Source organism: Ambystoma mexicanum, chromosome 2p (assembly GCF_040938575.1).
Source record: "Ambystoma mexicanum isolate Mex_15411 chromosome 2p, UKY_AmexF1_1, whole genome shotgun sequence".
Taxonomy (NCBI): Eukaryota; Metazoa; Chordata; class Amphibia; order Caudata; family Ambystomatidae; genus Ambystoma; species Ambystoma mexicanum.
The window spans coordinates 54,726,328-54,749,316 of record NC_090923.1 but is presented as its reverse complement, the minus strand read 5'-3'; the positions used below and the strand labels follow the sequence as shown (position 1 = coordinate 54,749,316).

The 22,989-nt window shown below is 47.3% G+C and overlaps 1 protein-coding gene across 2 annotated transcripts in view; it reads right to left on the bottom strand.

Annotated features, from left to right (window-relative positions):
- The window catches only part of MTMR14 (myotubularin related protein 14), an 840,209-nt gene that overhangs the window by 297,882 nt on the left and 519,338 nt on the right, over positions 1-22,989 (bottom strand). For both annotated transcript variants that reach the window (XM_069643242.1, XM_069643241.1), the window contains exon 15: positions 21,297-21,355. In XM_069643242.1, coding sequence (XP_069499343.1) covers positions 21,297-21,355 — 59 coding nt within the window. The remainder of the gene's footprint in view (positions 1-21,296; positions 21,356-22,989) is intronic.

The window sequence follows — 22,989 nt, the reverse complement described above, 5'->3', positions numbered from 1 at the left end:
AAATAGGGTGGCTCCCAAGGGACACCCCTGCTCAACTCCTCTGGCAGTTTTTATCGGGTTCGATAGGTGGCCTTCTTGGTCTAATCTTACTCGTATTTCTGTGTCCGAGTATAGTTCTTTTATTGCCGCTATTAGACCTGGGGGGCATCCGTGTTGGATAAGTTTTATCCACAGCAACTCACGGTCTATCCCAACAAAAGCGTGAGCCAAATCTACAAATGCCATGTAGACCTTCTGATGGTTTTTGATAGTCTCCATCTTGAGCAGATTAATAACTAAGATTCAGCCCACATCCAACACTCTTGACAAAGCCCGACTGTCTTGCATCATACTTGTTGTTCTTTATGATCCATTGGTTCAGCTGTGCTAGAATGATTGTGGCGAATATCTTACCGATCATGTCCAGGAGAGCTATGGGACGGTAATTTTACGGTTCGGTGCGACATCCTTTTTTAAAGATGGGCACTATAATAGCTGTTTTCCATGAGGTTGGTATACGTTTCTCCTGAATTATCTTTTCAGCACATCACAAAGGTCAGTCCATTCATCAGGATTCTCTTTTAGCATTTGGTTCGATAGTCCATCAGGGTCTGAAGCTCTTGACGAGCTGCAGTTGTTTATCGCTCTTCTGATGTCATCTTCTTCAATTACGATGTCCCATGGCTCTGGGCATGAAGTATCTGTCTCGTTCGTACCCGCATGTTTTGCAAACAGGCTACTGTAATGGTTTGACCATTGAGCGTCTGATACCATATTTGTTACAGATGCCTTCTGGGGATTTTCAAACTCATTAATAAGCGTCCAGAACCCTCTAGCATTTCTTTGAACGATCATCTTCATGAGTGCATCTCTTTGCTCTAGTATTTTTTTATGTGAGGTTATCCAGTTCTTATAACTTGTTTTCAATTTTCTCTTATTCTCCTTGTAATTCAAGTTTGGACTCCACTTCAATTTAAGGATCTCTTTTCTAAGTTCTTTCTTTTCGCGACCTCTGGGTCATAGTTGTGTTTTCTGTATGTGAACTTTTTTGTTCTTACTGGATTGATCTTATACATTTCCATGAATTGAGTATACTCAATGATTTTGCCATTGTATTTTATAGAGTTCATTGTTTCGGTTATGTCTCGAATATCGTCTTGGTTAAGGCGTAGACATGTACAATTTGGTTCCAATGTCACATTACATTTCCAGTACTCACTCAGACTTATTTTCTTGATTCCAAGTTAGGATTAGGAGATTGTGGTCGCTTTTTGTGGTCCTGCTGACCTCTAGGGATATGATCTCATCAGCAATGGACTCCGATACAAAAAATAGTCGATAATGGACTTTTGTGCTCCTCTTTACCAGGTTTCTTGTGCTGGTATATCACGACTTGTGTTTCCATTCATCAAGTTCAGGGATCTCGAGTCCATTTCCTCCAACCAGCACTTTTGTAATTGTTTTTCATTCTCACTTAACTTATCTGCGCAGGTCGTTTACTTTCTTCGATTAGTTGATGTTTAGGTCACCACATAGGACAATATTGGGGTTCTTCTCTGATGCCATTATGGAATCTATCAAATTCAGTACGCTTTGAATGAGCATATCACTTGGTACGGCCTTGTGGTTTAAGTATATATTTAGTAAATGGAACTCTCTTTCCTCTACTGTGGCATGTTGCCATCTCCACCTCTGCGCTCATTAAGTATGACAAATGGTTACATGTAGATTTAATCGATAGACCACTTTTCCTGTTAAGATCATCTGTCCTGACATAGGTCTACCTTTGCTTTTTTGGATCGCGGGATTAAGAGCTATTTCAAATCCTTCAATACATGGGCATGCAAGCATATGACGTCCAGATTTTTTAACTCATCAGCGACAGAGCCCAATAGGTGACTATATCCACGCGAGTGCCAGGATCCTATAGCAATCTGATCAGGATCCTCGTGGCGTTAACTTGCTTGAGGTTTGTTTAATGATCGCGCCATCCAGTTCCATTGATTTACTTCACAGTTTTCAGTCTGGTCTTCAATTGTGGATGCACCTCATGTTTCTCGATCGTTTTCGACTGTAATTTTTATTTTTTTCAGCAACAGAGGCTCCGTCCTCTCACTTTTTTCACTCGTAGTAGTTTTTTCTTCAAATGTTGTTCTTTACTGGTCCTTTCTCTGAATTCTGACACCTACATCTTTATTGCTGCTTTCGGGTGTGAGCCGGATGGTCTTGTTGTCCTCTATTGGCAGCATTCGTCTTTTTTTTTGTATTTCGCCGGTGCAGGTGGAGCTTAGCAGACTAACAATTTCGTAAATTTTAAATCCGGCCTCTAATAATTGCCTTTCGCACATCACTGTTTGTGCTATTTTAGTTGATTTGATGTGCAAAATTGTTCTATCTAATTTCAGGTCATCGAGAATTTCTACTCTTTTTATGTCGGTGCTTTTTGTAGCTCTCCAGGCAGGAATGAAGTGGAACATTTGCATCGCCAGACTTCGATTTAAGGTGGAATTTTTTGTTTTCTTCTCTATTCATTCGACTAGAAATCTGTAACTGCTGTGATTAATCTGAGCGGAGTTCCTGGTTCCTTGATCTGCTTTCCAGCATCTATCCAAAGGTTTAAGTTGGGGGATTTGCGTGTCTTGCTTTGTACAAGAATTGTTCCTTCCGCCATTGTGTTCGCATTCCTTTTTCTTTGACCGACTCTCTCGCATAGGTAAGTCTGGACTAAGCCAAACTTCACTCGTCAGCTTCTCTAGTGTTTTTTTCAGTTTTTCTTCCATTGTGTAAAAGTCTTTTTTTGGGGTTTGTTCCACTGTATCTTCACATACGCTCTCTCTTTTTCGTCGGTAATGGCGACATTGCTACTCGTCGTGCTCTTACTTTGGAATATTTCGGGTTGTATTTTGTTTTGTCTGCTTCTGACATCTCGCCTATTTTTCCTCTCTATTCTTGTTCTTTCGCAACAGGCTTTGAATTATCCATGTTCTCTGCACTTTGTTTGGTTATTTCCTGTTTTTTTGTATTTGGCCTCTCTCTGTTCCTCGATGTTCAGGATGACGCTTTTGTTTCTTGTTGGTTTGTTCTTTCTTGGTGTTCATCATCCGGAGTGCTGTACGTCGAGAGGTTAATTAATTCTATGTCACTCCCCTCAGATTCATCTATACTTGTACAGGAGTTAATTTTAGCCATCTGTGTGCATACACCATGTGATCCACTAGTTGCAGTTGCCAGCTTTCTTTAATCCACTCTCTCAGGGGGTTGATCTGTAATTTTATTATTGAACGTCACGTTCAATGATTTGAGATTTCTGAAAAAATGACATTTTTTGCATTCTTCTTTGGAGCCATCATGCTTTTTTTTTTTGCATTTTCCCTGTTTAAGTTCATTTACAGGGTTTGGAGGGCTCACTGCTTTTCGTGGCATCGATTGTTTTTCGAATATGTCATACCATTCTGTTTTTGTTACAGGACAATCTTCACTCGAGGTTTCAGATGTTTTTTCTCTTTCTAGCTCATTCACTGGAGGGTGTATCAATCGTAGGATCTCTTTTGTTGGTGGTGTAACTGCTCTCACCTCTGGTACTTTTTTTTCGCCAAGTGGCTCTTGTGCAGTTAGGTGCATACTTAGGTCTCCCTCTGAAGTTCTCTTTTCACTTAGTTGCTCGTGTGATGTTGAACTCATCCTTAGATCTTTCTGGGAACCTTCATCTTGTGACGCAGAATTTGGCGTCATTTGTGTAGCATTGGTACTTGCTTCTGAATTGGATGCTGAAGCGCCTATTGTGTTTTCCAGTCTATTGGTCAGTATAGTCCTACTTTCAGTTGCTTTATAATCAAATTTTTTTAAGTACACTAGGTACGTTTCTTTTTGTGGTTTGAGATTTCTCCCAGTGCAGATTATCTTTGAGATTGTTCCTTTGTCCATTTGTAGAACAACAAAAACATTCTGGTTGTTCACTTTCCTCAGTGCTTGCTCTAGAGTCTCTCTTGCCAAGATAGCTACCGCTTCTCTAGCTACTTTAGCTAGTAATATTTTGTCCTCTTATTTTTTAGAGCCTCTTTGAGAACTGATAGCACCAATTCATTCTTATTCCATGCAGCTGTATTTGGTATCATCATTTCATTCATTTTCTTCTCAATCAGCTCGATCTTTGTGTTTAGGGCTGATAGTAGTGCAACTTGGTCTCTTGAGTTGTCATGTCCTTGTTCGTGTAGTTTCATTAATGGACTTACTGCTATCGTTGTTGCAGACATCAGGCTTGGACGGAGTTCATTGATCACCTTTGTTATTATTCGGTAAATCTTCGTGTTGTCCATCCATTCTCTCTCAGGTCGTTGCCCGACGATTTTTGGTTTGACATTCCTATCTGCTTCACTTGTCGTTTCAGTGTCTGATGACGATGATTTCGAGGATGTCAGTCTTAACCCTAGAGTTCTGCCATTTTGTACAGGTTTCTTGATTTCAATTCTTGCGACTCTATTTCACAACAAGGCTTTAGGGTCGCTCTCCTAAGTCTTTTTTGGGAGTAGTGAAAGTCACTGTCTGAGCTTTTTCCTGTTCTCCTCCGCTTCCCTAAGGATGTTACATGTTCCGGTGTCTTTCCTCCAGCCTCCTCTCGTTCCTCGTGTTCAATGCTCTGTTTATTTTCCAAATTATTTGGTTTTTCTATATTCAGTTTGTTAGATGGACCTGGTTCACTAGCCTGCCAAGTACGGTCATGAAGGAGATGATGAAGATCTAGTCACAGTCTCCTCTTCACACAGATAGTTGCTGAAAAGAGGTCTTCTGCCAGCCCCAAACGAAGCAAATTCCTCAAAAGTATCCCGAGGTAAGAGTTCTGCGAATTTGTTCATTTTATGAGGATTTGAGAAGTGCCATGGCCCTGCTGTCCTTGTCAGGAGAAGCAGAACGCTAGGATATGGGCAATTTCCCCTATGCAAAGTGGACAAAACTAAAGCACAGTATGCCAATAAACAGCCTTGTGTAATAGTATGCTTCTTGAAGAGCCTGCATTCAGTGTATACACTTTTAGGCAAAGCAGAATCTGAAATAGTCCTGCAAGAGGAAGAATCAGACGCCAATAGAATAAACAAGCCAATTTGGACTATGTCTGCACACAAACCCAACGCTTTGGAGCGGGGCAGCGAGGGCGAAGGCTCATGGACTCCAAATCTTTGAACATAATCCCCCTTGGCTCAATGAACTAGATGTTCTGTGTTGGAGGCCCTCAAGAGTAGGCAGTGTCAACTAAAAGGCATGGATAAAAAGATGCCACAAACAGGTCTGAGAGATCCCCAAACAGCAGGATATTAAAAATTGCCTGGGCACTGAACACTGTTATGTTATATAAATTTATAAAGCGCAGCATACGCGTGTCTGAAGGCCAGATAATTAGCAGTAGCATGAAGAGCCCAAGGAAGTAGGTTCCAAGCTTTGGCTGCTGCCACCGAGAAAGCACGCCAGACAGTTCGAGTGCGTTTGAAACGAGGAACCAGAAAAAAGTAGCGCAGTCTGGGAGCGCAGGGAGCAGGTAGACACATAGTGGACGAATTTCTTCGCTCCTACCTTATAGAAGACCCGGTGAACCAGGGACATAGATTTAAATAGGATCCGTTGTTCAATAGGAGCCTGTGTAGTTGTCTGAAAAGGGGGGCCATATACGACCATGCCGGAGAGCACAGTATTGCACTGGCTGCTGAGTTTTGAAGCATTTGGATATGATTGAGCAGATGGTGTACTATGGCCAATCACACTGATTTACAGTAATCCACTGTACTAAGAACCAGCAAACTACCACTGGGGCATGAAGATGGCCCGGGAAGAAGGGGAGAACCTTTCTCAGAGTACGCAGTTTGAAATGGCCGGCTTTGCAGATTGCGCCCACTTGCTCAGTCATCATCAGAGAGGATGAAAACTTTACCCCCAGATTTCTCACCGTAAGAGAAGGTAGGGGGAACGGGCCAAGAGAAAGGTGCCAGAAGTCCTGGGTCCAGTAGGTAAGGGGTGTTTGTCCCTACCCCCAGGACCTCTGTTTTACTGCCATTAAGCTTGAGAAAGTTGGTAGCTATCCAGACACCTATGTCTTCAAGGCAGTTCCTAAAACGGGCCGCAGTGTCAGACCGAGTGAGATCCAGGTGTACCAGGATCTGCGTATCATCTGCGTAAGAATACAATCTTTATTTATTTTATTTATTTATATTTATAAAGCGCTCACACAGCCCGCAGGCATCGAGGCGCTGTTACAGGAAATGTTTTGTTTTTTCTTAGTTGCGTAATTGTGTTTTCTGTCTTAGTTACGTATTTATAACGCGCTTAAACACCCGGAGGTTTCTAAGCGCGGACCCGGGGATCGAACCTCTTGCTGCTTTGTGTCGTCTTGCTTCCAAGACGCGCACGCTGCCGCTGAGCTATCCTCCCAGGACAATCGAAAACACTGAGATAGAATAAGAAGGAGCAGAGGACGGATGTAAATATTAAAAAGAATGGGAGACATTCCAGACCCCTGTGGTACTCCACAGAACAGGGTGACTGATTCGGAGCAGTAGGGAAGCAGGAAAACAGATTGAGACCGATCGGTCAAAAAATCTGCAAACCAGCACAACACCTGTCCCCCCCCCCAGGCCCAATCCGACCAACGGGATATCAGTGTAGAATGATCAACCGTGTCGAACGCGGCCGAGAGGTCAAGTAAGAGCAAGGCTCCCACACCGCCCTGATCAACGAGGCGGGTGAGGACATCGAATACAGAATTGAGAACTGATTCAGTGCCTCTCCCGGGGTGGAATCCAGATTGGAAAATATCAAAATCACCTGAAGATTCCATGAAGGATGACAAAAGGGGAGGTACCAACGTCTCCGTTTTTCATCAGGGATGGAAGAAGGGAGATGGGACGTAAATTCTCTAGGACAGCAGGGTCCAGAGAGAGCTTCTTCAAGAGTGGAAGCACCAGAGCGTGTTTCAGGGACCCTGGTCAACCACTCTTGAAAAGATACATTATTAGCTGTTGTAATTTCAGTGATGATATCAGGGGAGGTGGCTTTGAGCACGTGTAGAGGGATGGCGTCAGCAGGGGATGCAGACTTGAGCCCATGAATGGCTTTCAGAATATTCTGCTCAGAGACCTCAGGAAAAGAGGCCCATGACGCACTAGGAATAGGAAGATCACGGAAAGATTGCTTATTAGCCGTAGCATCCAAGTTAACTTTGAGGTCTTTGCATATAGTTGTGATTTTGGAATGGAAAAAAGGAAAGATTCACACAGCTTGTGAGGGCTCGATCGAAGGGCCAGAATTAGTCGGAGTGGAAAGAGACTGCATTAACTCAAGAAAGAGCCTTAGGCTTATTGACAGCATCCTCAATCTTACAGCCAAATAAGGGGTTTTTTGCAGCTAGAATAGCTTTTTGGTAAGTTGTTAGAGCGCAGCGAAAAATTGCTCTTGTGTCATTAGTATAATTGACCTTCAACTTAAGTTCAGCTTGGCGACAGCTAAGTTTTAGTGCTCGGAGCTCATCCGAAAACCAGGGTTCGGACACATGGGCTCTTTCCTTACCGAGCTTGGCTGGCACGAGTTGGTCAGCTATGGCTAGAAAGGACGCACTCAGATTCTGCATAGTGCAGGAGTTAGGGGGAGCACAGTGAGAGTGAAGTAGATTGTGTGGAGAGATCGACCTTGCGCCAGTTCTTTTCTAAGGTGGGCAACTTGAGGGGGCGCTGGACAGGGCCAGGAAGAACAGTAGTGAAACAAATCAGATAGTGGTCAGACCAGAGTACAGGGCGAGAGGAAATATTAGCAATGAGTGACTTGGGAGCACAAATAAAGTCAAGTGTGTTGCCCAACTGATGAGTGGGCTCTTGAATCAATGGAGGAAGATTGAGATCCATCATAAAAGAGAATATGTTCAACCTGGCTAGACGATGTGGAGTTGGCAGGAAGATTGAAATCCCCCAACACCCATAGATTAGGGTGGTCAACTTGGAGAGTAGATACCAGGTCAGGGAAATCAGTGTCAGTGTAAAATGTGGCATCAGCCCCAGGGGGCCGGTATATCAGTAGGACAGTAAAGTGTCGTAGCCGATATGGATATAGTAGCGAGAAGGCATTCCATCTTCAGTGAATGTACTGGTACTAGATAGGAGATGTTCGAGTCTCTTTATAGAAGGGCGGTCAACATGAGCAAAGCTAGTTGTTGGGGAGGGCTTGTACAATGGAGGAGTCAGAAGAGTCGCGGAGCCAGGTGTCAGTAAGAAACAGTAAGTCTGGCTTACTCGTAGTTTCAGGGGGCGCCAGGGAGATCAGTACATGGCGGTCTAGGCAATCAGCATGTCTTCCTAGCACGCCCCTGGCACAGATGGCTTTCCGTAAGCGCGCCTTGCGCCCACACTCTGCGCGCACGGGAGCCCTGGCACATAAATGCCTGCAAGTGTCATGTGGAAGCCAGGGAAGCTCAGCCTCAAACACAGAAAGAGGACTGCGGTGGATGCACACGCAAATCTTAGGATTAGCACAATAATAATGAGAGATCACCAGTTAGCGCATTACCCGTTGCCTAAATAACAATACAATGGTCTAAAACAGTTCAATCACAGTAGCAGCTACAAATGCTTGTCAGTAGCTGCTGCCGGGGAGGAAGAAGCCCTTGATGATGGGCCTTTGGGTTCGTGTATGCTACCAGAGCCTCCACCACAAAAGGGCTGGTTTATGGAGGGGCGTGGCTTAATCTCCAAATAAATGTAGGTACTAGCCCGGCGAACAATTTAAAAAATGAACTGTAGGTACTAGCTCATCAGACTAAAGGGATTTGGATGACGCCTGATTAACCCTAGGACTGGACTGGCCCATACAGAGCTGAAGGGCCATAGCAGTCATTCCCTGATTAGTCATGAACTGAAGGAACAACTTCCTGCCTAGTAGTGCAATGCCCCATCCTCCTGCATAGAAGTTGACAGTCACTAGTATCAGTCCAGGATGAACTGGCCAGTGGACTGAAGACGGATCTCTTCACATGGTTGCATAATTTGGACTGCAGCCTAAGAGTGACTCAATGATTCATGCACATAAAGCAAAGAACTATCCAGGATGTAGGGTTGAGGTACAGGCTACAAGTGCACGAGGATCAGCATACGAGATCTGCACTGTATGCATGCCTTCAGCATGGACATACTGCATGTGCCTCCTGGTAAGGAGGAAAGAGTAAAGTTTCAGTAAAAAGTGAAAATCCCAATTGAATCACAAAAAAGCAAAAGAGAAAGCCTCAACAAAACTAAAACAATCCAGAATGGTTAAAAAATGAAAGGCACAAACCAGCAAACAGTAAAAACGAAAAATGTCTTACCAGTAATATTTATTAGGCACTGAAAGCCCACAGGCATCGGTGTGCCGTAACAAACACATGACACCCATAAAGAAAACAGGACACAAGTGCTGCTAAATGCAATATTCTTTCTATAGATCATTTTCCCAGATTCCTCATCTTGCTATACATTCCACAGTGCCAGCTGCTTGTGGAAAATAGACATGGGATTTAGTGTGACTCGCCACCACCCCTGCGCCTCTAGTGCTTAGACTCCGCAACTCTAGACATACCGGCCATGTCTCCAGGGCTAAAAAATGCAACAAACATCTAGTCCTCTCGGAAAAAGATGCTATCCTGGCCAAATAAAAATTCAATGCCCGCTTCAAGTCTAATCTATGCAGCCTGTCCTAACGAGGACGTCGGGGGTGGAAAAAAAATGTAAAAACAGTCAATCCGGTGTTCTGAAGAACATGGAAAGCAGACAATCTTCAACAACAATTTGCACCCAACCTTCAAAGTAACATTTTCATAAAAACTACAGGAATGGAGGCTTGTATGACAGTGACTGATATTCATGTATGCGTCTGGCCAAAGTGATGGCCACTATATAACAGGCTTGAAAGTCAGGAGCTAAACAAACAAGGAGTACAAGGGCTCCAAATGGGCAGCTATTAGGAAATAGGACAAAATTAAAATGCCAAGCCGGGGCCCATTGATGGGAGGTGGAGGGAACCGGTATACCAGCTCTTTCAGAAACTGGGCCACCACAGGGAGGGAAATGCACCTTGCTTCAGCAGCCTCTTGGAGAGGCCAGATACCCTTTAACCCGCATACACAGGTGCCATTTGGCCAGGAACAACAAACTTTGACCACCGAAGTGGGGCATTGCATTGGGTCTGTGTTGCTCTACACCATGCCACAAAACTTCTCCATCTGCACACTTAGACTGAACTAGTGGAGACGTGCATGCAACAAGCAATACCTCCACACCCTCCCACAGGTAGCAGCCATTATACCTTAGCCTCTCGAGCCATGCAGACTCTGTTTGGATAGGGTACCCGGCCTTCTGACTGATAGCAGTCTATCCTCCAAGGAAGGCAGCAAGGTGGGCAAACTGCCAACTCCAGATAGTCTGGGAAGCAAGTCAGTGCCAATCTCTGGCAAATAAGATCTAGTGAGCCCAGAACCTCCACAACCTCTGAGAATCAATGGCATGACCGCAATCCGAGGGAACGCATACTGAAGGTGAAAGACCCACTCCACTAGAAAAGCATCACCCAGTGCCGCTCTCGAGTGAAACGGTTGTCACTCGTAAACCAGTCTACTGATGAGATTCCCCAAAGGGAGAAGATCTGATAAATTACCCTCTGGGCAAATCTCCCATAAAACAGAACTCTTCCTTCTCAGGGTATCTACCAAGCAGTTGTTCATCCCCACTAAATGAGCTGCTAAACATGTTCTTCTCAAGTGACCAGAACCAAAAGCGACATAGCCGCCTTGCACAGGGCCAGTGACCGTACACACCCTTGTTTGTTGTGGTAATGCATGGCCACTGTTGTCCATCAAACCTAGGATATTCTTCCCCTGAAGGGAGGATGCAAAAGCGGCTAGCACTAGTGAGACAGCCCGCAGCTCCAGCATGCTTATGTGCCTTAAGCACGCTACCTTGGACCATCAGCTCGATAGTTGGAACCAAAGCCCTCTCACCTGCAATGAGTAACTAGCCTCTCAGGGACGTGTTTGACAACCTGAACATCCAGCCAAGGTTTCCAGAACATTACCCCATGGCCATGTTCTCCCAATCGGCCCACCATGAGAGGTCGGCCATTGTCCTAGATCTTGAGGACATCCCACATGAGCTGGAATCCTGTGATCATTGACCTCCAAGTACCTACTTAAGGGAACACTTCATTAAACTCATCTCTGGCACTAGAAAAATGTAGCAGGCCATGTGGCCCTCGATGCAGAGAAAAGCTGAGGCTGGTAGTATATGGTGGAAAAATGTGGCCATATGACAAATGCTGCTTCCTCGGGGGCTGCGGGGGGTGAATCCCTGCTAGAGGGACCGTCCCTTAAAAACAGAGATTTTGTGCATGTGTCCTGAGAGACTTCTGAAAGTTTAAGGAAACTGAATCAGTGAAGTGACCAAGTGCCTGATGCTTCAATATCTGCTCAGGGGACTGACCCAGGATGAGCCAGTCGTTAAAATATGGGAAGACCGGCTCAATTTAGGAGGCCTACCACCACTACTGCCATTAGCTTGGTCAATACACCAGGTGCAGAGGTCAAGACAACTGGTAATGCACTCTCCAAATGACGAACCTCTGGAAACTCCAGTGCTTTTGGTGGATCAGTGAAAATGGCCATCCTGCAGGTATAATGACACCATAACCAAAAAAGTGATGGGTGGGAGGTTTCAAATTAATCGGAACCACTGGCATTGCTCTGGACAACCTTCCACACCACCATTTTGTAAGCCTGTCTGCACCATTGCTAAAGGGGTCCAGCCATATGCAAACCAGTCAAGTACTTCCACCAAAGGGAGCAACCCTGCCAAAACTGCTTGACCAGGTCCCTTCTGCACAGAAACACAAGCAACCCCAGACACGTTATAGCCTCGACACCAACCAGTCCTGGAGAATCTCCTATAGGGTCACCATCCTGAACCAGTCCCTTCCTCAGGAACTTGTTCAAGCCCCTGGAGTCCAGAATATGACAGAGGCCCCCCCCTTTCTTGGGAAGTAGCAGGAGTACCAGCCTTTTCCTCTTTCCCAGGTTGGCACCGCCACAAATTCTTCCAGTAATGACCTTAACTGTTGTGTGAGCTATGGCTCTCGAGACAGGAGAGTTGGTGGTTTGTCTGGAGGGGATGGGGGTCGGGGGGTGTGCGGGTTCTACCTGGGAAAGGTAGGCAGTAATCTTGATCGACCAGTAGGTCGAGCCAAGCATCGGAGGTGATCTGACCACTGGCGAGCCTCTCCGAGAACTTTCCATGTGGAGCAGGAAATTGGATGGGGTGTCAACTCAAAGCAGCTTTAGGGTAGGGGACACCATTAAGAGTCAAAGAAATGTGGATTCACACCGCCACTCTGCCCCTAACGGGGGGTGTGAAAAAGCATCTGCCCTCGCTATGCTTGGTGCAACTGCGCCCTTCTCACAAAGAGGGGTGTAGCGGCTTAACATCCTGCCTCAACCCAAAAGGAGAATGATGAAGATGGGGTAGGCTGCTGGACTGCAAGCACCAATGATTTATTTGTAATCCTTGATTCTTTGGATTTTTCCTGAAATTTATCAGCATTTCACCCAAAAAGATGTTCAGTGGAAGCTCATGTCCAGCAGATATTCTGAACCTCTGCTCAAAAGCCAAATCCACGAAGGTACGCAGCCCTACTATAGAGAGTCAATGTTCCCATTGCCCTGAAATCTGCTGCATTTAGATTGGATTCAAGAGCGTGACCAGCTGCTTTCTTGCAGTCATTCATTATGTCCAATAACCAGTCTCGGACCTCACCTCCTGGTAAATGTATTTCGACACCTCCAACACCACATTTCAAAGCACATGTGCAAGAGATGTCCACTTGAGCATCGAGCCATGATGCAAATATTTTATTTTTGCTAAGGAAACCTGTTTCTTAGCGTTCCTGTCTGTTGGGAAAATCTAGGCCATCTATGTCGAATTTGCATATTAGTCGAAAGGAGTGGCCGATCACCCTGTGGGGGCTGGTACTTCATAATTAGTTGTGCCTGCTGGCATCTAGCACAGATGTTTGGTGTAGTGTATGGAACAAGTTACTTACCTGTAACTGTTCTCCAGCATGGGTCTGGCATGGATTCACATGCTCATGAATATTCCCCGTCAGGCTCCTCGGTAATGAAAAAAATCAGTATCAGTTTGGTTACTACTAAGAAAGACAGATCAGAAACGAATCACTGATCTCTGGGTCATACTGCCCCCAGCCAATGACTGCCCTCTCCCTAAGCCCCGTCTCTGGCAGCCATCCTCAGATTTGGTAGCACGCCAAGTGGCAGTATGACCAAGTGAAGAGCCGCAGAGGGGTAGGCGGGAGGGTTTGCAGGTGAATCCATGCCAGACCCATGCTGGAGAACAACAGTTACAGGTAAGTAGCTTGTTCCTTCTCCAGCATGGGGTCTGGCATGGATTCACATGCTCATGAATAAAAGAATACATAGCAGTATACATATGCACAACCACGGGAGGTGGCAACAGGCTCAACATTAAGCAATACAGCCACTCAACATTAAGCATCCCTTACCTCACCAGGCTCACCTTAAGCGAACAGGTTGCGCAGCACGGCTTGGCCGACCCTGGACTCCTCCCTGGACTCCCGATCGACGCAGTAGAATCTTGTGAAGGTGTGCGTCGGCCTCCACGTAGCAGCCCTGCAGATGTCCAGCAGGGGCACACCAGACAGGAACGCCGTGGTAGCAGCGATCGCTCTGGTCAGATGGGCTCTCGGACGGCCGGGCAGCGGTCGGTTTGCCAACCGGTGACAATGCATGATGTAGCCGGAGAGCCATCTGTAAATGGAAGTCTTCGAGAGAGCCTTCCCTTGATTCACAGACCCAAAGTTCACGAACAGTTGTGACGTCTTCCGTGCGGTCCACATAGAACTTCAGCGCTCTAGCTACATCCAGCAAGTGCAAAGTCCTCTCGGCCAGCGTCAAAGGGGACGGGAAGAAAACTGGTAACACCAAGGGCTCCTTGAGGTGGAAGTCCGATGGCACCTTGGGCATAAAGGAGGGGTGCGTCCTCAGGACGACCCTCGGGTCATGAAAAGTCAAGTATGGAGGCTTGCAAGATAGGGCTTGAATCTTCCATGACAGGAACTTCAAAGGCGCCGAATGCATAGGCTCGAATGGGGCTCCCATGAGCCTGGTCAGCACCACATTAAGTTCCCACGCCGGGAAGGGGCCTTCACCGGCGGGAATGATCGGAATAGTCCCTTCATGAATTCCTTTACCAGGCGATGAGACCACAAGGACGCCCTTCCCGTAGTCCTGGTGTATCGGGTGATGGCAGCCAGATGTATTTTTATGGAGGCGTGAGCCAGTCCAGCTTTAGCTAGCGACAGTAGGTATAGCAGCACTTGAGGGGCCGTAATCCGCAGAGGGTTAATCTTCTGTGCACAGCACCAGACAGAGAACCTCTTCCACTGATGACCGTAACACTTGAGAGTCGAGGACGCCCTGGCCTTTGCAAGAACCACTCTGCAATCAGCCGGGATATCGTACCCTCCAAAGTCTAGTGCTGCAGGAGCCAGGCCTGCAAGTTCAGCGACTGTGGGTCATGATGGAGAATGGCACCTCCTCCTCTGGAGAGAAGATCCGCGTCCACCGGCAGCTTGACTGGTGGGGACGCTGACAAGTCCAGAAGGTCCGGGAACCAGATCTGCCTCGGCCACGCTGGTGCGACGAGGATCATCCTGCGCCTGGACCTCTTGAGCTGGTTGATGAGGCGGAACGGCAACGGAGGGAACGCGTATAGAAACAGGCCGTCCCAAGGGACCGAGAAAGCATCGCCCATGCTCCTCGGCTGAGGGAACCTGCTGGCGAAACTCTGGCACTTGGAGTTCATCGCCGTCGCAAATAGTTCGATCTGGGGTTTGCCCCATCGTTGGAAGAGTCGATCTACTTGGTCCTGGCACAGTTCCCACTCGTGGCACGAGCGCAGCTCCCTGCTGAGTGAGTCCGCAATGGTATTTTTTATTCCTGCCAGGTGGAAGGGAACCAGAAACATCCCCTAGGCGACTGCCAGTGCCATAGATCCTGGGCCTCCTTGGATAGGGGTGGGGATCTGGTGCCTCCTTGTTTCCGAATATAGAACATTGTGGTGGTGTTGTCGGAAAAGATCCTTACCACTTTGCCCTTGAGGGACGGAAGGAACGACTGGAGAGCCCTGAACACTGCTCGGAGCTCCAGAATGTTGATGTGGAGAGACCTCTCCTCCGGGAGCCAAAGGCCTCTTGCATGGAGGTCTCTGGTGTGGGCCCCCCAACCCTCCAGAGAGGCGTCCGTTGTCACCGTCTCCTGAAATGCCGGGATTTGAAATTCCGTGCCTGTCGTGAGGTGAGAACGGATGCCCCACCATAAGATCGCCCGACGGAACTCCTCGTCGAGAGGGATCCTGTCCTCGAAACAGCCCCTTGCTTGGAGCCAGCGGGCATCGAGAAACTCCTGTAGCGGACGCATCCAAAGTCTGCAAAGGGGTACAAGATAGATGAATGAGGACATCATCCCGAGGAGGGACTTGATGGACCTCACCCTGGCCACGTCTGTGGCTAGCAGGCGCCGCACCTTGCCCAGGATGGTCTTGGTCCTCTCCTCTGAAGGGGAGGCCAATTGCCCCACTGTATCGAGCTTTGCTCCCAGAAACAGTGCTATCTGCGATGGAACCAGATGGGATTTGGGGTAGTTGATGGCGAACCCCAGCACCGAGAGCAACCGGACGGTCCTCGCCGTGTGTTCGACAGCGAGTTCCCTTGTCCTTGCCCGGATTAGCCAGTCGTCCAGGTAGGGGTAAACGTGGATCCCATGCAGACGCAGCCGCGCCGCCACTGGTGCAGACCCTGGGTGCCAACTTTAATCCGAACGGTAGGGCTCTGAATTGGTAGTGGCGTCCCTGAACCACGAACCTGAGGAACTTCCTGTGCCGTTTTAGAATAGGGATGTGGAAGTAAGCATCCTCCAGGTCCAAACACGATAGGAAGTCGCCTTCCTCCAGCTGTCACAGTACGTGCTGAAGGGTGACCATCCGGAATTTCTGCGCCTTGATGTACTTTAAGCGCGCAGGTCCAGGATGGGGTGCCAACCGCCTGTCTTGACGAGGATTTACCTTGAGTACACTCCGGAGCCCCGGAGCCCTCTGGGGACGAGCTCGATGGAACCTTTCTTGAGCATCGCCTTTACCTCCAACAGTAGTTGAGGGACGTGATTCTCCTTCCTGGCCACGGGAGGAACGCGAGGGCACTTCTTTTGGAATTCCAGCCAGTGCCCGTTGGCTAGGGTGTCCAACACCCAACGGTCGGTGGAGATGGACTCCCACACGCTGACAAACTTTGTCAGCTGGCCTCCCACCGGGGTGCTTCGGTGGGGGCCCGACAACACGGCCGGGTCAGTCTTGCTTGGAGGCGGCCTTGGCCTCCTTGGCGACAACTGTTAGGCAGAAACCTGTGCAGTTCCCTATGGGACCACTGCAAAAGATTTAGGACTAGAGGTGTTTGGCAGTAAACCCACTTGGTAGCAGTCTGTACCACACAGATTCACTTGGTAGCTGTGGCTGAGCAGTCAGACTTCCCTCAAGAAGAGTTAGGCAGTATACAGAGTATTCACAATAGGTCAAGAGCACCCAATAGAACAAGTAAACACTGTCCAGGGCTTGATGTAAAAGAGATAATTATTCATTTAAAACCACATCTAGAAAAACACAGGCACTAATAGTAAGCAATTCAAAAACACGGTCACTAAAAGATATACACTCCCTTAAAAGAATATTAGACAAGTCTGAAGTAAAGCCCCACTTATTTTCAGACAGTGGTGAGCGCTTAACGTAGATGGCACTCTAATAATTCGTTTTTTAAAAAGGGAGAGAAAAGCAGAGAACAAATTGAAACAGATACCAACACTTTTACAAGAACAGAACAAGAGGGGAAGGCAAAGTAAAACCGTGAATTCGGAGTCAGTAGGCCGGATCCGCTTTAAGAGGATCGAAACGAAAGGTGTCCAAGGTCACACGGTTGCAGTGCACAAAAGTCTAGTAATGGTTCAAAAAGGAGTTGGATCAAAGAAAGGGACCAGTTAGAGGGTCAAGGCGGCCAGCCCAGTCCAGAAGGTTAAGGAGTTATTATTACCTTGTTGCAATCCTTAGAAAGGGAGGCCTGGCGGACACGGTACCTTAAAGTGGTGAGAACGCTCCAGCAGGGGCAGTTGTTCCTGGCAGCGGATGCAAGTCGGTGCTTCGTCCGGGGGAAGAGGATCTCATCGTGGAGGAAGACAGGAGTCTGTTGCACTGCCAGGGAAGAAACCAGCCGCAGAGTTTCTAAGGTACAAGGAGCGGTCCGTTGATTCGCGATTCAGTGGTGAGTAGCTATCCAGCTGCCGGGGTGCTTGGCACGGGCAGTTCGACCACAAACCGGGCTGGGGTGCGAAGAAAGAAAGGTAAACCGGTTTCACAGGCACAAAGGGCGGAGCGGGGCGGACTCTCCTCTGCTTGTTCGGAGGGCTTCCCGACGGGCCTGGTTACGGATACTCTGTCGGGGTCCGTGGTAATCTCGTCCTTATCTCGGTGCATAAGGATTGGATTGCCAACAAAATGGCCGCCGAGCTATCCTGGGGCTCGGGCAATGGCTGCGACGGACGGGATGGCCGTTCCACTGAGCCCTGTTCGTCGCCGTTGCTATCTTCGATCACGTCAGCAGGGACCACCCCCTGGGATCGAACCTTCTCGAAACTCTCGTTGAGGCCTATGAACCTCTCGTCGAGGCCTATGAACCTCTCGTCGAGGCCTATGAACCTCTCGTCGAGGCCTATGAACCTCTCGTCGAGGCCTATGAACCTCTCGTCGAGGCCCTTCTCAGTTTCCACCAGTTCCTCCTCAGAGGCTGATTCCGAGTCTAATGTCCACCGCGCCCCCCCCTCTTTTTCAGCCGGGGGCTTCACGGGGGTCTTAGCGATGGGCTGGAAAGAGGAATCCCTCCGCGGTGGCAGGGATACTCTGGGCCCGGCGGGTGTTTCCACAGGCGTAGTCTCAGCTGGCTTCGCCAGGGTCGCAGCGACCACTTCGGTAGAGGCCTTTGCCAGGTGGATCAAAGCCCTCACCACCTTAGGTGCGTCCTGGGCCTTCGCCTTGGGGGGAGGGTCAGCGCCTCGCTCCCCCTTCGAGATCGACCGGGTCCACTCCAGCGGCCTACCAAAGTTCTCGGACTTCCTCTTCCCCGAACCAGAGCGCTGGCTCGTGGTCGAACGTGCCGGGGAAGTAGCGCCCTGCTTGGCAACCGAAGAGCCTGACCTTTCGGCGCTCCCGGTGTCCGCGGACTCGCGGTGGTTGGCCTTCTGTTTGGCCCCCGTCACCGGGGTGCCCTCACAGGACTTAGAAGCCCGCTCAGACTTCTTCCTCGCCTTCTCACCTGCTGTGCCCTTCTCCAGCCAGGCAGCGAGGCGGGAACAACGATCTTGTTTGGTCCTTTCCGAAAGGTTCTTGCAGAACGCACAGTCTTTCTCCACGTGCGTCTTGTCCTCATGGAGGCAGTAGAGACATCGCGAATGCTCGTCCTCCTTGAAAACGTTCTGTAATCCGCATCCAGGGCAGCACCTGAACAGCTTGGATCCGGGCGTCGAGCTTCCCTTGGCCTGGGCCATGTCTGCTGAGGTAGGCCGCAGATCTTCCGGAATCCTCCAAGAAGTATAAACTCGACGAAAACTTCACCCTTGAGGGGCATAGAAGAATTCCGAAACGGGTCCCTGTTATCGGAAGTAGAAACAGTGGAGCTTGAGGCTCGATTAAACCGAAAAAATGAGAAAATCTCCTGAAAAAGCATGAAAACGCAGTAAAAAACTCAAGAGCTAAACACGAGGACTCCCAACACTTGAGCGTGCAGTAAAAATCTGAGGATGGCTGCCAGAGGCGGGTCTTAGGGAGAGGGCAGTCATTGGCTGGGGCAGTATGACCCAGAGATCAGTGATTGGTTACTACGAAGAAAGACAGATCAGAAACGAAACTGATACTGATTTTTTTCTTTACCGAAGATTCCCAGCCTGATGACGGGGAATATTCATGAGCATGTGAATCCATGCCAGACCCCATGCTGGAGAAGAATGTTGCCATTGGTCCAAGAACAAATCCATTTACAAAAGCCTATGCAGGAGGGCCGTCTCCGACTGGTGACCCTGATCTATAAAGATCTGGGAGGTCGAACTGCCTTATGGTCTTCATACAGGTTCGATGAATGGTCTCAATGCTGGTCAGACAGCACAGCGAGTAGAAAGCTTGCTTCGACATCTGTGCATCGTCTGCAGACGCCGGTTCAAATCCCGGCAGGGCCAAACTCAGCCTTTCATCCTTCCGAGGTCATTAAATGATCATCACACACCTTGGGTATAAGCAGCGCTCAGATGACTGAGGGTTCGTAGTGCTATATAAATGCAAATTATTACAGCGTTAGCGACTGAGAACCGCAACCACTTTGAATATTGTGAGGGATTGGATGCCTGGATCAATGTCTCCGACTTCTGGGTGCAGCAAGTGTTCAGTTCATGTACCCAAGACCCGACACTAATTCCAAGGACTCTCTCGTCTTGAAGAACATTGGGTACATGGCAAAGCTCTGATCCAGTCACAGTTCCATCCCAAGGGAACAGGATCCTCTTCCTCATGAAAAATTTACTACATGGATCTGAAAGACTGAGTCCTGGACAGGGGGATAAGTCTTGCAAGGCTGATGACGCCAAGGGTGCAATTTGACATCGCCCAAGGACTGGGTACTCCCATGGGGGCCACAGAAATCTGCTCCTTCAGCTTCGAATGGGCCGAGCTAGAGGGTGTGTGTGTGTGAACCTTCTTCCAATCATGGACAGCTTCTGGCCACTGCATCTGCCCCACAATCCCTGCGCACGAAACGGGTTTGGGTCCAGACAGACCCCACCCCTTCATCTAACCACAAAGACTGCCACTTTGCCTGTGAAAGCTGGAGTTTTTCCAGAAAGGGAGCTTACCATAAACAGACAATGTGGTAAGAAGGTCAAACTAAAAGATGGCTAAAGGGCAGGTGAAAAACACAAGTCAGTCATTTTAGATTATGAAGCGTTAAACGTGCCCAAGGATATAAAATAGCAAACACCAAAAGTATCCGCTGTAACCAGCCCATCCTGGACATATCATGCAAGTCATCACAAAGGTACCATAAACAAGTTATAGCCACAAAGCGTCTATCGCACTTGACAGAAGGTGATGTGTGCAGATACATATAAACAGAATTTTACTATGACAACTTTTTGCATGAACGGTCAGCTATGGAGTCTGATCCATGCCGCCACCCACAAAACAGGTGGTTTGCTAGGTAATTGGTGCAACAAAGCTTCACTTGGCTCCAAAATTCAGGAAAGCTTCAAAACAATAGCAAAAGTTAGAAAGTCCCATTGGCGTGGAGGGAAAGCAGCAAAAAGTTTCTTTAATAATTTCTCAACTCAGACCATGTAGCATGTTGGATTCACCATTCCTTTTCACAATTATTTTTTTGATGCTTTGGTACTTTACATCACGCTGAATGCAGTGTCAGTTACCACCGTCAGCAGAGGTTTCCGCTACATCTTGCCTTAAGCCTGTACCTTTTCAGGGTTTCAAGCTTCTCCAAAGTCTTCTAGTTTTTAGTGCCACTCTAAACCTCAAGGTAATCCAAACATTTCTTGTTAATTCAGATCCTTTTACAACCTAGAATGAGCTGAAGATTTTCTCCAAATTAAGGGTTTGGGGTATAAAGCTCTTTGCCAGCTCAGGCCCTCCTATCGTAAAATGTACCCAAACATTTCTGTATTCACATAATTATCTACCATTCACTAGTTTCATAATTGTAAAAGTAATTTAGCACATCTTTGATAGGAGTTCACCAAGGCACCCAGAACACATTGCTTCCACCGGTTTCCCAGCCACCATGTTTCTGGTTCTCTAGCACAGCATTTCCTGTGCCCTCCGTTTAACCATGCTATTACTAATCTGTCTTCCACCCCTCCTCCCATGAAATTTGACTGCAAAGAGAATTCTCTGTCTCTAATCTGCTTTCACATTGGCCTTCTATTCTTGACCCCCACCCCAGTCTTCTCTCCTCACCAGTCAGGCCTTGTGGGCGTTGCTCATCACATGGCAATGGAAACCTAGGTGTTAAAAGCAGGGCAGTAGTTTTCATATTTCACATGCAAGTGTGCCCTTAGCTAATCAGGTTAAGTTAAATTTGGGCATTAACATTGAGATTATTTTACAAAATACTGCAAAGTACAAAAATCCTGTACTTACTAAGGAGACCAAGATCTTCAACCAGGAATCCAGGTTCCCGATGCTGTGAACTCTTCCTCCTGGGTGACAAAGATTTGAAATAGATTTACAATATAGTCCTATACATTAAACTGCATTGTCAAGATGGCATCTCAAAAGCCTCCCCTCTGCCAGCAGGGTTTCCAACAACAAACCATAGGAGTGCAAATCAAAATCACAATTCTACCAAATAGACATGGAAACTTCCAAGGCTCCAGAATGGATTAGACATGAAAATATGCGACTTTCTGCTCACGGAAACTGAGAAGCATGGTTTCCAGGAGAAAAACCTCGCAATTTACATGCCGTTTTCATTAGTCTAAAGCCCCAACACTATATAGGTTGCGCAAAACATGGTTATTTTGTCCAGTCTCATTTTTCAACTGTGGGCTTCCAATCCTATTGCTTAGAGCATTAACCATGTTACATTTTCCAGTTACCATGTTATTTGCAATGAACCATCACCTTTGCTCAATGTCATTCATAAAAGCAGGAAACCTGCATTTTCAAATGTTGAAATAAATTGGCAAAATAAAAGAAATATACTTATTATATATGATACATTACTCTCCTTAAAATTATTACTGATTCTTGTATCTGCTTAGATTCACATGCTATGCATAGCAGACATCTAATGGAAGCTTCAGAGTATTACAGTTTACAAAACTCGAAAAGGGACGTTGATAGGGCGTGCAGGTAATACTATCCCTAGTGTGACGTCCAGTGTACCCATGGTCCTTCACGCGTCGAGGTCCCTCAGATTGTTTTGTTTCTGACATGAGGTTGCATGAAGTGTAGCGTGAGTACAGGTGTAATAAAGCAGATATGAATCAGCTAAAGGCCAGGAAAAACATCTATGCACCTTCTACTCCAAGGGGAGGAAGGTGGGCGCATGTGAATCTAAGCAGATAAACATCAGAAATATGATTACAGTGAGTAATGTATCCCTTTTGAGGCTTGTGGAATCTCCTTAGATCACATACATGCATATATTAGCAAGCAGTGTTTGGAGAAAGTGGTGGGTTGTGAGAAGCAACAGCTGCAAATAGATGTTTTAGAACCGCTTATCCCACCTGGGAATCTGCTTTATAGTGTGCATCAATGCAATAGTGTTGAGTGAAAGTATGTACTGAGCTCTGTGCAGCTGCTTTGCAAATGGCATCTAGCAGGACGTTTACGATAAAAGCCAGAGTAGCGCCTGTCCCCCCTAGTGGAGTGAGTTCTTGGAGTGAAAGGCAGCGTTTTGCTTAATAAAGCGTAGCAGAGCTGTATGCATCTGACTATCTGGAGATTGCATTTTTTTTAAATGCAGTCTCCTTCTCTGCCTGGTGCTATGGAGACAAACAGTTGGTCTGAGCGGTCTGGTTTACATAGTAAAGGACTGCCCTCCTTACATCTAGTGTATGGCGTTTTTTTCTCAGCTGAGCTTGTTGGGTTCTGAAAGAAGGTCAGTAGCTCAATGGATTGGTTTACGTGAAATTTTGAAATGAACTTGGGTGAAAACCTAGGGTGCGTTCTTAAAACCAATTTGTCTTTGTGGTTAACAAAGAAATGGTCTTGCACGGACAATGCGTGTAGTTCACCGACTGTCCTTATGGAGGTGATAGCCAGCAAGAAAGCCATTTTATAGGTGAAGTGGTTAAGGCTCGACTTCTGCATAGGCTCAAAGGAGGCT